This window comes from Chelmon rostratus, chromosome 15 (assembly GCF_017976325.1).
Source record: "Chelmon rostratus isolate fCheRos1 chromosome 15, fCheRos1.pri, whole genome shotgun sequence".
Lineage (NCBI taxonomy): Eukaryota > Metazoa > Chordata > Actinopteri > Chaetodontiformes > Chaetodontidae > Chelmon > Chelmon rostratus.
The window spans coordinates 26,267,575-26,282,208 of record NC_055672.1 but is presented as its reverse complement, the minus strand read 5'-3'; the positions used below and the strand labels follow the sequence as shown (position 1 = coordinate 26,282,208).

At 42.3% G+C, this 14,634-nt stretch overlaps 1 protein-coding gene across 1 annotated transcript; it reads left to right on the top strand.

The window, feature by feature from the left end:
* The first annotated feature begins 577 nt into the window (after nucleotides 1–577).
* Nucleotides 578–14,196, top strand: LOC121618643 (glutamyl aminopeptidase). Its single transcript, XM_041954172.1, has 20 exons — nucleotides 578–1,206; nucleotides 2,508–2,649; nucleotides 3,500–3,634; nucleotides 3,783–3,903; nucleotides 5,117–5,271; nucleotides 7,455–7,568; nucleotides 7,665–7,799; nucleotides 7,901–7,966; nucleotides 8,107–8,172; nucleotides 8,288–8,448; nucleotides 8,900–8,982; nucleotides 9,236–9,372; nucleotides 11,018–11,073; nucleotides 11,164–11,314; nucleotides 11,605–11,678; nucleotides 11,910–12,014; nucleotides 12,360–12,533; nucleotides 12,841–12,981; nucleotides 13,515–13,596; nucleotides 13,790–14,196. Exons 1-20 carry the CDS (start codon nucleotides 578–580, stop codon nucleotides 13,934–13,936), a joined length of 2,874 nt encoding a protein of 957 aa, XP_041810106.1. The 3' UTR covers nucleotides 13,937–14,196.
* Nucleotides 14,197–14,634: the final 438 nt, after the last annotated feature.

Sequence of the window (14,634 nt, the reverse complement as noted above, 5' to 3'; positions counted from 1 at the left end):
CTTGTCCAAACATTAGACCTTTCCCCCGTGTATCTGCTGTCAGCAGGACAGATTCAGTTTGAATCCACATCCTCTCTGGTGGGGATTCAAGCCAAACACACACACACACACACACACACACACACACACACACACACACACACACACACACACAGAGGCAGTGGTTCACTCACTATCACAGCACTATCATGATCAGTTTACATGGTTATGCACAGAGGCTGACAACACACACAACAGACATCCAAGCTGAACTTTAGCTGTTGATTTACAAGCAGATTGTAGATGTTTAACTGAAGGAGGCGTCTTAACAACAGCTTAACAGCCGAGGACAGAATAAATCTCGCGTTCGATGTGTGAGACTCTCTCCGCGGTCCGGCAGATTTCCTCTCCTCACTTCTCCTCCTCTTTCCTCTCTCCACCCCTCAGCGCTACAAAGGCAAGCTCTGAATTGGCTCACACAGCTAATCTAAATACTGTAGGCGCCAAAGCCTGCAGTTCTGACTTCAGGCCAGCTGGAGAGCAGTTCACCTGGAGAAAGTCGGCTTAGGCTTCTGTGAAGTTTCCCGGTTTGGAAGTCATGGTTGAGAGCATGGACTTGGAGAAGAAAGAGAAGCGTTACTGCATCCGTGGTAAGCATGCAGTCATCATCTGTGTGACGGTGGTGGTTTGCTCTGTGGCGGTGGGCCTCGGGGTTGGCCTCACTAGGTCACACACCACCACCACTCTCCCGCCAGCCCCCACAGAAGAGCCCACCACTCCCCCTACACCAGACAGAGGACCATGCTTGCCTTCCACTGACTCCAATGGGGACTGGAAGAATTTCCGTCTGCCAGACTTCGTGAAGCCGGTCCACTATGACCTGCACCTGGAGCCGGACATGGACGAAGACACCTACACAGGCACGGTGGACATCCAAGTGGAAGTCCACAAACCTACCCGCCACCTGTGGCTCCACATTCGGGAGACGTTTGTCAGCGCCATGCCCAGGCTGAAGATGCTGAACAGCCAGGGGAACCAGAGGGCGGTGGCAGTGAAGAGCTGCTTTGAATACAAGCCTCAGGAGTATGTAGTGGTGGAGGCCACAGAGGAGCTGCCCGCCACCGGCCCAGGAGAGGTGTACGTGCTCAGCCTGGACTTCCAGGGCTGGCTCAACGGCTCTGTGGTGGGATTCTACAGGGTCATCTACATCGAGGAGGGGGTCACCAAGTAAGTTCTTTGGTTAATTCTGCCATAAAACACACATACTTAACACACTGCACGTTGAAAAATAACGCAATAGGGGGACCCTTTATTAGGGGTCACATTGGGAGTGAGAATACGTTGGTCTGAACACACTGTGTAGAAGCAGGGTAGAAAAAGACTTGCACGTCACTTAGGTGTGCAAAAGGGATGGACGAGAGAGCCACAACTCAGACAGCTTTAAAGGTATTGGAAGAGCTAACAGTTGCTGGTCGGAGGATCTTAGGAGATCAGGCATGTGGGGGGCTGACCAAACAGAAGAATAAGAAACTATACAAAACTTTGGAAAATAGGATTAAATTGCTAAAACTAAAAGCAACTGGTAATGGGTGATAAGGATTACTGTGATACTACATGCAGCAGACAGTTCTCCACAATGACCAAAGGATATTTCCACCAGACGCTGCAAGAAAGTGATAAAGGTGGTGTGATCAGAGGAATGTTGGGAAGGCAGTCCATCATTTGAGCAGGGTGCCTAAGACAGACCAGGTTCCTCAGTGACCTGTCGTGTAGCAGTCATGGTTATTTGTGCACATGCTAAAGACCAGAGTCAGACTCTAGTGGGAAATGACACTGGTTACTGTATAAGCTTTTTTGCAACAGCAATCATTAACTTCCAGTTAGTTGCAGAAAAAAACGACCAGACAAAAACACTTTCCAAGCCACTCCAGAGACATAATCCACTTCATTTCTGTATGTTCCAAACAGTTGTTTCATTTACTAAACACTACCACACACATACTGAGCATGTTGGTGGACAGTCAAGACAGGGATTTCAAGTTACTACGGCCCCTTTGATATGTTTTTGCCACCATGAAAACTTAACTGACATAATTTATCAGTCACATTTGTTCAGGGGAAAAAATATCACAATTACTCAAAGATGTCAGGTTTTTGATGGAGTTTCACTTTAAAGTTTAGGTTTTGACAAGGGTCCTTACTTTACAGTAATACTAAACACTGTCCTGGTTGAGTCTCGTGGGTCCGCAGTGTTTGGTACAGGATTACATGAGGATGCTTTTAGTTTCCTTTATTAGTTGAGTTCCTCAGGGTGCAGGTTTGGTCGGGAGAAGTAACTGCTGCAAAATACCAGAGGTGGTCTCAATCAGAAACAACAGAAACAATAGTTTCAACAAAATCTGAAACTCTTTTACTTTGTTGCAAGATATAAATCAAAGCAATTGTTAGGTTAAAAACTATAGGAAAAAGATGTAAAGCACACAGTCTCAACACATTCTGCAATAATCTGTCCTTCATTTGATCACCAGAAAGATTGCTGCGACTGACCATGAGCCAACAGATGCTCGCAAGTCCTTTCCCTGCTTCGATGAACCCAACAAGAAGGCCACCTACAAAGTCTCCATCACTCATGATGCTAAATATGGAGCTCTGTCCAACATGCCGGTAGAGGTAAGACTCAAATCAGCAACACGAAACATTTTCAGATACGCAAATGCCAAAAGAAAGTATCATGAAGTGTCCTACTCAACAGGTTACAGTTACTTTAAAGGTTAGCCAATTTGGGGCATGCTCACAAAAAGACTCCAACTCCAAAGCTGTCATCATTTTCAAATTGTACAGATGGGCCATTGCTCAATTAACCCCTTGACGGCAATTGTCGCGAATTCCCATCATACCACTTTAATCCACATTGGATGCATGGCTAACAGAGCTAACTAGCTAATAGCAGCTAGTAGCTGCAGCTGAACATAACTGCAGCAGAGAGTATAGAGATTTAGCAGTTACTCTGGTGATATGCTGTTCCCTATATGTTTGGAGTGACCTTCAATAAGTGCTCATATCTTACACATGGTACCTTTAAATGTTTGCCTTTTTTTTTTCTATTGAGTAAATTCAAGTTTATCTTCATCGTCAGTGTTTTTCTCTCTGAAGGAACCCATGTGGTTCATTTATCACTCTAAACATAAATCCTCAAAATTCACAGCCCCACAAATAACTATTGATAATTCCTGCAAGTAATTGATTGTACGTAGAGAGTGCTTTTCCAGTAAAACCGTTCATAATCCTGTTGGAACGGAGCGTGGTTGCTGCATTTGGAAGGAGCATAATTTCTCAAACTTTCCCATGGTCAAGGGAAAAAAACAAAGACACAGGAAGCCGGGCTTGGAGTGAACACTTTGAATACTAAAAGCAGAGGAATCAATCTTGTGCCTCTGTTTTTGGGCCAGGGGATCCACCCAGCTTCATAGTCTGAGTGACATCCACATTAACCCATTAGCCTTTTTCTCTGCCTCTCCAGGGAGCCCCTCAAACCCTGGCTAACAATAAAGAGAAGACCTCCTTCCAGAAGTCCATTCCAATGAGTACCTATTTGGTATGTTTTGCTGTGCACCAGTTTGAGTATGTGACTAGAACTTCTGCCCATGGAATTCCTGTAAGTTGACTATTGTGTGTTACTATCAATATCATCACTTTGCAAAAGTATTAACGATAAGATCTGAAATGAACTTATTCTATTAGACTGTCAGACACAGACCAATACCTGCACACTTGTGTGTTTTTGTCTTTCTCCGTCGTTACAGTTGAGAATCTACGCCCAGCCAAGTCAGCTAGCAACCGCAGAGTATGCAGCCGACACAACCAAGGTCATCTTTGACTACTTCGAGGAATATTTCAACATGAGCTACTCTATCTCAAAACTGGGTATGTTTAGACAACCTCTTGCATAATTATGGCGTCCTCCTATCCCTCCACATTAAAGCAGGAAACTTGGTGTCACCTTAACCAAAGCCTCTGCTTCTTACATACTACTATACAGTTATATACTATATCACGCATGACTGATTTACAGTACTTCCATTTCATTGATTGTTCTGTATGTTTTACTTAATTTTCTCAGTGAGACGCATCCTTTTTGGGTCGCAGTGTTTTCCAAATAAGATTGACAAATGTAAAAGTCCCTGCCAGGCAGTTTTTTCCCTTAGGAGCATTTTCCAAAATAAACTTGATTCTATTATTTGACCCAATATTTCCCTCAAAAGAAAACTATTCCCACCCTTCCCCTACCCACAGGGTTTCCACACACTATGTAGCCTCCAGTTGCTCCAGTCAAAACATACAGAGGTGGTGAGAACGCCACCCCAGAACTGCTCTTCATTGTGACCTGACCTCAGCAGATGCAAAAGAATTAACTGCAATGGTAACACTAACTTGTTTTGCACAACACATTTACCTTTGCAAAGGCTGAGGTGTGCATACTATTATATTATTATACTAAATTCCTGCTGTCATTTCCTGACTGGTTATATGTACCTGAACAACTGTTATAGCTGAAGCAAAAAAGTAAGAATAAAGTTAAAGGCGATTCCACTGGAAACAGGTGGCTTATCAGTAGCAGCAAAAGTAGTGTGAGTTTAATCAGAGCAAGAGCAGCTGTCAGGAAGCGAGAGCAAAATGCAGCCGGGGTGACTAAAGATTGTGGAGAAATAAATCACTGAGTCTTGAGTGAACTAAAAGTAATAGTTAGCAGAGCCATTAACCAATCAAGTGGAAGACATCTGCCTTGATGGGCTTAATGGACACAAACTGACGGTGGGGAACCTGTAAATTTCAACGTAGTGTCTTGTCAGTACCCATAGGTTGTTTTCAGGAAGCATTTCCTCAACAGACACATTACAGGAAATAAGCATGCCTCTATTGTCATCTCTCAAAGATTTGATCGAATGGTGGTGCAAGAGGCGGTTGCCTAAAACCGATTTTAAAACATTATTTATTAAAGTTAGGCATGCCAACTTTGATGGCAATATTGCCAGCAGTTGTCAAGCTACAATCTCACTGTCTTGCGAGAATTGATAGGGCAGTAATGCAATAAAAGAGATGATAAATGGTTACTTCAGTGGACTCTCTTTTAATCCAGATAAGATAGCGATCCCTGACTTTGGTACTGGTGCCATGGAGAACTGGGGCCTTATCACCTACCGTGAGACCAACCTGCTCTACGATGAGAAACAGTCATCCTCTGAGAACAAGCAGAGAGTGGCCAGTGTCATCGCCCATGAGCTGGTTCACCAGGTACCACTGTTTACTTACCTATCTCTTACTTCTGTGTTGTATACTGTACATCTGTGGTGGAAAATAGCTTGCTTAATTTGCTCAAATGCTGGACTTTTTTCAAGTAGTTCAACTTGAGTCAATTCCAAAAACGCTGAAGCGCTGTGTGAAAATTAAACAAAAACAGAATGCAATCGTTTGCTAAGCCCTTGTAGTCATATCCTTCATACCAGTGATCATAAACTGTGGGTCTGCATCCACATCTGGCCAACTAAAGCTTCCCATCCAGCACAGGACATTAATGAATTCAGAAATGCGTGCATTACTCACAGTGATCATAGATTAGGTTGCAAAACCTGTGGCAACAGGCAAAATTCATGGTTTTATTATTCTTTATCTCCATCCTCTCTACTCCATGAACACACCGTCAAACTGCTCAGCTACCAGGCTCCCTGGAGCCGGCAGCGGCGCACTGGCTGGATGTTCATGTTTTTTAGGAGTCTGTTCACACCGATACGGACTCACAGAAATAGCATTAATTTGTAGAACGGTGAAAATAATAAACAATAATGAGATTAAAAATTGAATCTTGTCTACAGCCAAGGGTGTCCTAACAAAGCTGTGGCCTTTACTCTTATGTCCCACACAGACGGATGGATTTCTTATTGAGAGATGAACTGTCATCAGAAAGAGTTCATAGGTGTTAATGTTTAAAATCCTTTGTGTGCTATTGTTTGAAGCTTTTATGATGCTCAGTCCAAGAACCTTTCTTTTCAAGGTGTCAGCTATTTTACTGTGATGGGAGATAAGAGGCCTTGAGGCAGTCTATAAAGTTTTATGACCTGTTCAAAGTCACAGGATTAAGAGATCAGGAGTGATTCATTTGGAATATGATGATGCACAAATAGCCCTCTTGGTGGCCTGCTTTCATGAGGCCTTCTGCTGACATGTACTAAACAATAAACCAAAAACCTTAACATCAGGCAGTGATATACTGTACACACATGCACTTGGTTGGATTAATTTGATCCATCTGGGGCCCCGTTGGCCAAAGAAATTTGATTTATTTCAATTTAGTCTAATTAAATAATCTTATTCATCCACAGAATGTGTAGAATCGATGGATTCTGCATAATCAAAATTAGAAACAACTTCTTGGGGGCAAGATAGCTGAAAATGTAAAATAATATGTGGTGTTATGGAGAGTCGTGTTATGTACTCATTTAGTGGATCTGCACCGAGGCCCACGCTGGTTTGCACCTCACTGTGTGTTCTTCTCAAGACTCATGTCAGCATAAGTGATTGGAATTTGTCTTAGTGCGCACGTTCACAGAGAAGAAGTTCAAAGATAGTAAAACCACTCACTCATTAAGCTCATAATATGTTAAACAAAGTATAAACCTTGTAATGTCCAGCCCATACATAAAAGCATAAAAGCATAAAACAAATGTGTAAAATAAAATCTGACACGTTGGAGCATCATAGATAAAACAGCTGTAGCACCCATAAAGAACTTCGCAGAGACGTCAAAAGACCTGCTAGTTAAACTTTTCCACGTGCTTTAAAGCATCTGCAATGTTGCACAAACTCCTTAACCTGCCAAGTGGCCTGCAGTGCTATTTTAATGTGTGTGTGATGTGTTTGTTAAGGAGGCAAACAGCTTCAGGACATGTACTTTTCTGGAACCTGGATGTTCTGGTCTCAATGCTTCTTAGTCCTTTATGAGAAGGGAGGAAATGAAAAAGGTTGTGAGAGGGGTCTGTTTAAAATTTAAGGCCCTTCTTTTGTAATGAGCTTTATAGATTTCTGCTGGGGCGGGGTTGTATCCAGTAATTCTGGGTGTGAGGGTAACCCCATGGTACGCACCAATGTCTCCTGTCCAGCTGTCCAACTGTCTCGTGTCCTCATCTGACGTGTGGCCAAACCACACAGTTACGTTGATGAGGATGCTCTCCACCACTGCTCTATAAAACTGCACCGTGCCATCCCCACATAAACACCATTGTGTCAGTTGTCTTTATAGAGTATATCTTCAGAACAGTCGTATGTTATTTCCTCATTTAAAGGTGGAGACTGTCATTCTCAGGAATTTGCCCTAATTCCTAACAGGAATTACCAGCAGCAGGTTAAGTAGTTCCTGCAAATCCTTCGTGAAATGTCCTTTGTTTGGACCCTCAGAACTCATGTCAGTTGTGTTTTTCCAGTGGTTTGGGAACATTGTGACTATGGATTGGTGGGACGACCTCTGGCTCAACGAGGGCTTTGCCAGTTTCTTTGAGTATGTCGGTGTGGAGAAAGCTGAACCCACCTGGGGCATGGTGAGTTTCCCTTCCAACAAAGATGCACCTAGCTATTAGTCGCATTAAGGACTTCAGTACACTGAAACTTGCCTTGTGTCCTCCTGCCGTACACAGAGAGACATCATGATCGCCAACGATGTGCTTCCTGTCATGGTGGACGACGCCCTCGTCTCCTCTCACCCAATCATTGTGAACGTGTCTAACCCAGCAGAGATCACCTCTGTGTTCGACACCATCTCGTACAGCAAGGTACAACTAGTGGAAAACATCATACAGAAAAAGGTTCAGAAAAACGTATTTATCAAGCAATAAAATAGTATTTGCAATGAAAATGATCCAACTTTTTCCAGGGAGCGTCTATTCTCAGGATGCTGGAGGACTGGATGGGCACAAAAATGTTCAGAGACGGGTGTCGAGTAAGTCAGAGATCATTTCAGCTGCATGACAGATATTTACCAATGGATGTCACACTTGATTAATGTTGATCAAAATTTTAAATGTCCCAGCAGCTCATTGACAAAAACCTGTTTGTTTGTTTTTTTGTCTCCTTTCACAGAAATATTTGAAAGACTACTACTTCGATAATGCCAAAACAGCCAACTTCTGGGCATCTCTCGCCAATGTACGTTTTAACTTCTCGCTCTCAGAAAGAAAACAATTAAGCATATTTGCCAAAATGTCGACATGTTGCTCTCAGCTTTGACTGAATGTCTGAACAGTAGCTTTCTCCTGCTCAGGTGAGTGGGTTGCCGGTTGCAGAGGTAATGGATACGTGGACCAAACAGATGGGTTATCCTGTGCTGAACCTCACTGTCTCCGAGACGAATGCCAAGCTAAGCCAAAAGCGTTTCCTCCTGGATCCTAAAGCGAATGCAAGCGAGCCTACTTCAACTTTTGGGTCAGTGATACAAAGATGACACACTTATTAGTCACACTTTAAATCCTGAGGGCTGTCTAAACTGTGTTAAGGATGTCGGCAGATCTTAGTTAGAGACACTTAAATTTAATCTGACATCTGTTGTTCGAAGTAGAATTATGTCCTGTTTGCAGACAGCGTGTCACCAAGCTCAGTTTGGGTTAAAATGCCGACCAACAGAGGGCGCTTTGTGAAGGCACAGTCTCTGTCTCTTTTTAGCATCTTTCAGTTAATTATTTGTTTTTATAGCTCCCAGCTTTACTGTTTTGGTTCATCCTGAGTCAGTAGGCAACTGTTTTCATTGAAAAAGCTCCAGTAAACTCACTGTACACACACGTGTGTGTGCGTGTGTGTGTGTGTGTGTGTGTGTGTGTGTGTGTGTGTAGGTTTTGCATGCCAGTGCATTAATAACAATGAAGTGTTTTTGTTACAGATACAAGTGGACAATTCCAGTCAAATGGCACTCTGTGACAAGTGATAAGAATATGATGGCGATGTTTGACATTAGCAGCCCAGGTTAGTATGCTTGCCTCAAGTACTGTGCAATCATCTTCAGAGTGTTCAGAATAATCCAAAACATGATGTGCACTCTGCTTTTAAGTCAGAGGAAATAAACCATAAATAACCGATAAATAGGAAAAAAAAGAATAGCCTTTTTTCTTAATAAACAAACTATCTTACAACAGAAACTGACTGATCCAGCCAACATGTCTTTTTTGACGCCTCACTCCCACACTAATGTGCTCCCAATGACTGTGCTGATTTCCAGAGCTCATCATCAGCGACTACTCGCCCGCAGCCGACGGGCTGCTGAAGGTTAACAATGATCACATTGGATTCTATAGAGTCAACCACGACAACGACATGTGGCACACCATCAGTCAGCAGCTTCAAAACAACCGCTTGGTAAGGCTGTGCTCTCAGATCCACACCCACACACACACATGTACACACATTCAAGTTCTAGTTTAGCTGTAATTTTGTGGTTTTGCAACATGAGTATGTTTCAGCATGTCTGACTACTGTTAACGTTGCTCACCCTCATCCTCTGCTGTGTAGTTTAATGCTATTTAGCGAAAAGGGTGCATTTAGTGAACTTTGGGATATTTTACTGTTACTTGGCTTAGGTGATAGAGAACACAGACACCAAAATCATGCATCTACTTAAGCATATGCTATGTTGAATAGTAGCATTGTACCAGGTTTATGTTTCCAGGTGATTTTAAGCTGTGTTGAATATAATCACAGAATAGAGGATAAGGCCACAGTGGTGGTGGTGGAACATTTCTAAAACATACACACTTATACACTAGCCAGCAAGAGTTAAAACCAGGAGATCAGTCAGAGGAGACAATGGACAGGCCAAGGAAACAGTCATAGGTTCATTCAGGGAGGATCAGGCAGGTGGAATCAATGAAGGCTAGAACACTGGAAATCTTTTCCCATCCGAACACGCCCAGGTCCTGATTGGACTATGTGGTTGATAAGACTGATCTGATACATCACGACATCACTGGAGTTTCATATCAGAGTGAAGACAGATAACAATTTTATTTGTTTTCCGATTGACCATCGAGTTACATGTCTCTGTTAATTGTAGGTCTGAACAACAAAATGACCACAAACAATTTCCTTCATTTAACCTTCGTTATGGGTGCAATTAAAATCAGAGAGAGAAGGAGAGTCTGCCTGTCTGCAAGAAACACTTTTTACATCATCTGTCGTCATTTCCATTCAGTCATATGTGAGGCTCATAAATCCTGAGCACTGGGTTTCATATAACATTTAGCCCCAGTAGATTATTTCCAGTGTTTGAAAGACACCATAATCATAGTCTGTGTTATACAATGATGAATTCACAATCAGCATATAGGATTAATAATTAACATAAACACATTCACCAGTAGAAATGGGTCCTGTGCCTCTGAACAAAGACTCTGTGCAAAGATATCAACTTGTCTATCACAGGGCAGCCATGCCCTGAAGCAAGCCCTGCTTTACTGTCTATTGTACTCTTAACGGGACAATCATTTACAAAATGAACATGCTGTTTTGCACAGACTTGGAATTTGAGATTAAGACAATAACCTCATAACAAATTGTTTACTGAGGCAATAAATCAGATGAGAAGTAGGGTTACATTCTCATAAACTTACTTCTTTTTGCAACTGGTGGAGTCGCCCCCTGCTGGGCTTAGAAAGAATGCACATTTAAAGGCACTTCTTGCGTCTTAACATGCATCCTTGATGGGTGGGATTAAGACAGAAAGAAAAGACACAGGATGTACCCAGTCTAGTGGAGTACTAGTGGTGACGGTGAATGGTGTTGGAGTTAGTGTGGCAGAGAGAGCGGAACCATGAACAGAACAAATGTCATGATCTGGCTGTAATCTAATTCACCCAAACAAACAAGCAAAAGTTCTTTCTCAAACTAGACGTGATCCTTAATTACACTTTGGTGTTGCTTTGGTGTCATGTTCTGTCATCTCTTGGGGATGTTACATTACGAGTAACGTTCACCTTTACCTGACTGTGTCTGTGTTCTTAAACAGGAGTTTGATGCAGCTGATCGGACAAGCTACATTGATGATGCTTTTGCTCTTGCAAGGTAAGATTTCAAATCCAAACTAGTTGTGTGAACATTCATGCCGCCAGTGGTATACAGAGATTGTAAATAGCGTTTCATTTCGCTGTTCAGGGCAGACATTATAGATTACGGTACTGCCTTCAACCTCACCAAGTACCTGACAGAGGAGACTGAATACATAGTCTGGGACCGCGTGGCCTCCTCTATCGCCTATGTGCGGGACATGCTCTCAGGAAATGCTGAACTCTACCCAAAGTTTCAGGTAAGAGGCCTGTTCATCCTCAGCTCTGACCATGTGAATCTTTAAAACTACTTCCTAAACTGCATGTTGTTTTGTTTTAAAAATTAAGTAATTCTACCCAAACCAGTGAACAAGCCAGAAACTCAATTTTCACTGTTGAGACATCATAGGGGTCAAAAAGTCATGACCTATGAATACATATGGGAAATGGTGCATCACATCTTGTTCCTTTAAAGAGACGCAGTGGGTGAGTGAGGTTCTGTATAGTTCCCTGGCGTTGATGAAGAACCATGTCTGTTTCTTTTCTCTAGAAACTGTTTCGTGACTATGTTCAGCCAATCTCAACAAAACTTGGATGGGTGGATGAAGGGACACAGACAGAAAGGTACAGCAGGAACAGTGTATGAAACTTATGTCCATTAGGGTTTCATAGGAAATGCCTCCGACCTTCCCTGGTCTCCTTCACAATGTACGGCCAGTAAACCTGAGAACACTGATAAAACTGCTGTGAAACTAAATTTGTGGCCTTTCATGCTAATCCATGCACTAGTTTACCAGCCAATGTCAAATGGGTGGTTCCTGATCCTGTCATGTGACTGTTGGATGTGTTCGGCAGGTTACTGAGGGAGACGGTGCTCAGCATCGCTTGTCAGATGGGAAATCAGGATGCTCTGAATGAAGCCTCACGTATTTTTGACCAGTGGATTGATGGAAGTCTCAGGTATCACAAATCCAGTGGATTATTTGTGGTGAATTTTCCTTACAGCTGGACAATAAGTATTACTAAAGTGAGAAACCTACAGGTTAATTATGGCGTATTCTCATCATTCATGTGTGTAACCAGCAGAGACTGCATGATTTTTATTGCTGATGTTTCAAATAGTCAGAACATTTTTGCTTTTAACTCCACTGTGTTGCAGTATGACCACATGGTGGCAGTTTTCTATGAGAGCAAAGAAAGCAACAAGACCGAACAACAGATTTTTAGCACAGTTGCTGTTTCAGAATTACGTTATTTCGTCTCTGGTAACCTGATATTAGAATTTCTCTACCTCTTGACCTGCAGCAGCGTCGCAGTGAACCTGAGGCTGCTGGTCTATCGATACGGCATGAAGAACTCAGGCAATGAAACAAAGTGGAACATAATGTTCCAGAGGTACAAAAACACCTCTTTGGCTCAAGAGAAGGACAAGCTGCTGTACGGACTGGCGTCTGTGGAGAACGTGGCGCTCCTCTACAAGTAATTAATATGCTTCATTATCAAATTGATCATCCTACAAACAAGACTGTATTACATCACTTTGGCTGTATTGGGATTAGACATGCTTTTTGTGCCTGTGAGCCAATAGCAAACTGATGTGAGGCTTCACACACATCTGGTTTTGGGGTTTGGCTTCAATTTAAAGCTCCTTTGTGCTGTAGCACCACTTTTTGTTTTAAAATAATAATAATGTGACTTTTACATAAAAAATCTCGCCTGATGCAGCTTTAAAAATTGGTATGAAGATTAAATATGTCAAGAGAATAACCTTTTATCTGTCCAACAGGCTCCTGGAGGCGGCTAAAAATGAAAGCGTGGTGAGGAGTCAGGATGTGTTCACTTTGGTGCGATACGTGTCCTATAACCCACTGGGGCAGAGCATGGCCTGGGACTGGACCACGCTGAACTGGGACTACCTGGTCAACAGGTCAGTGCATGAAGGTCTATGACCCGACAAGCAGAGGTGGCAACAACCACAGCTGACAGTTACAGACTGAGGCCTTTATCAAACAAATGAGCAGCCCACAAAATATGTTGAATCTGAAAGCTCATTTTGGCCACTTGGTCTGCAAAGCATCTGAACTTTGACTTGTGCTACGTAGAATTAAATCCAACTTTCTTGTGAAAATTCACAAGTCCAGGTGGCAGGGAAGTGTTGAATGAAGATTAATTTGAAGAAAAAGATCACAACATGACAGCAGGTGATTCTCATCCAAAATGATCTTAAACCCCTTTGGACGTGATGAACATCACAGAAGGATGTGGGGTAAAGGAGGTATTCCCTGGGCTCCATGTGAATTTAACCCATCGCTCTGAACAGCATTTGAATCATTTTGTCGTTTGAAGGCATGTTGTCCATTCAGTGAAAATCACTACCTACGAACTTGAAAACAGTCAAATTCAAATTGTGTGTTTTGTTATGTTTTGTTGATCACGATGATGAATTTTCTTTATTAACAGATACACCATCAATGACAGAAACCTTGGTCGCCTACTGAGCACCATCACCACCATCTACAACACAGACCTCCAGCTATGGAAGGTTAGCACCGGCCTTTGAGCTACTTACTCCTACCTCAGCCGTCCCTATTCAAAAATCAGTGGAGTATTATTTACTGATGGCTCAAAATGGGATCAAATGTTTGATTTTGTGATATTGTTTGAGACATGCAAATAGAGATGAACCGTTTGCGTTGAGGCTTCTTCAAACCCTTTTCTCCATGCTGGTCTTGTAGATGGAGCATTTCTTCGGTAAAACACCAGATGCTGGTGCTGGGGTGATGCCCAGGCAGCAGGCGCTGGAAACAGTGAAGAACAACATCGAGTGGATCAGGAGAAATGAAAACGAGATCAGAGTGTGGCTGGAGAGCAATGTTGCCTAAAAACTGCACCGCTGCACAACACCGCCGGGATACGGATACTGTTAATAATGCACACGATAAGACAGTTAGACCGGGGTTATAATGACTATCCTGTCTATGTAATGTAAATGAACTCTGACAGTTAGATTCATATTGTGTTATATACATGGTGTACTGTGGTTTTGCAGCTGCCCATTTCCTCTCATTGATTCCCCTCCTTGTACTTTAAACCTTTTTATTATGAATTATTATTTTTGTAAAAATTTAACTTATGAAGGAAATCAGGATTATTTTGTTTTCAACGAGTCACAAATGCAAACATTGTATTGATTTGAATTAAAATGACTTTAAATCTCAGGTGTTGGACTCTTCGTGAGCACAGAAACTCATTCTGCACCCAATGTAACACAGGAATTATGTTTACATTCACAGAATGTTCTGTTTTTTGCCCATATTCCCAAAAAGGCAATATCAAGCTGTATACATGACTAATGGAAATGAATATTCCACTAATGTTCCCTTTTACACATAGCAGTGCATACTCCAGTTAACATAATGATGTACAGTAGGTGGTTGTCCTTATGTTGCTTGCTTGTGTCAAAATCTGATTTTTTCAAAGTTTTCCAGCTTTGGTGGACTTGTTCTGCTGTGCAAACACAGACTTGCTCTTTCATTTATTCCACCACATTCTTGAAAAAGTCAGCATTGCTGTTGCTGTG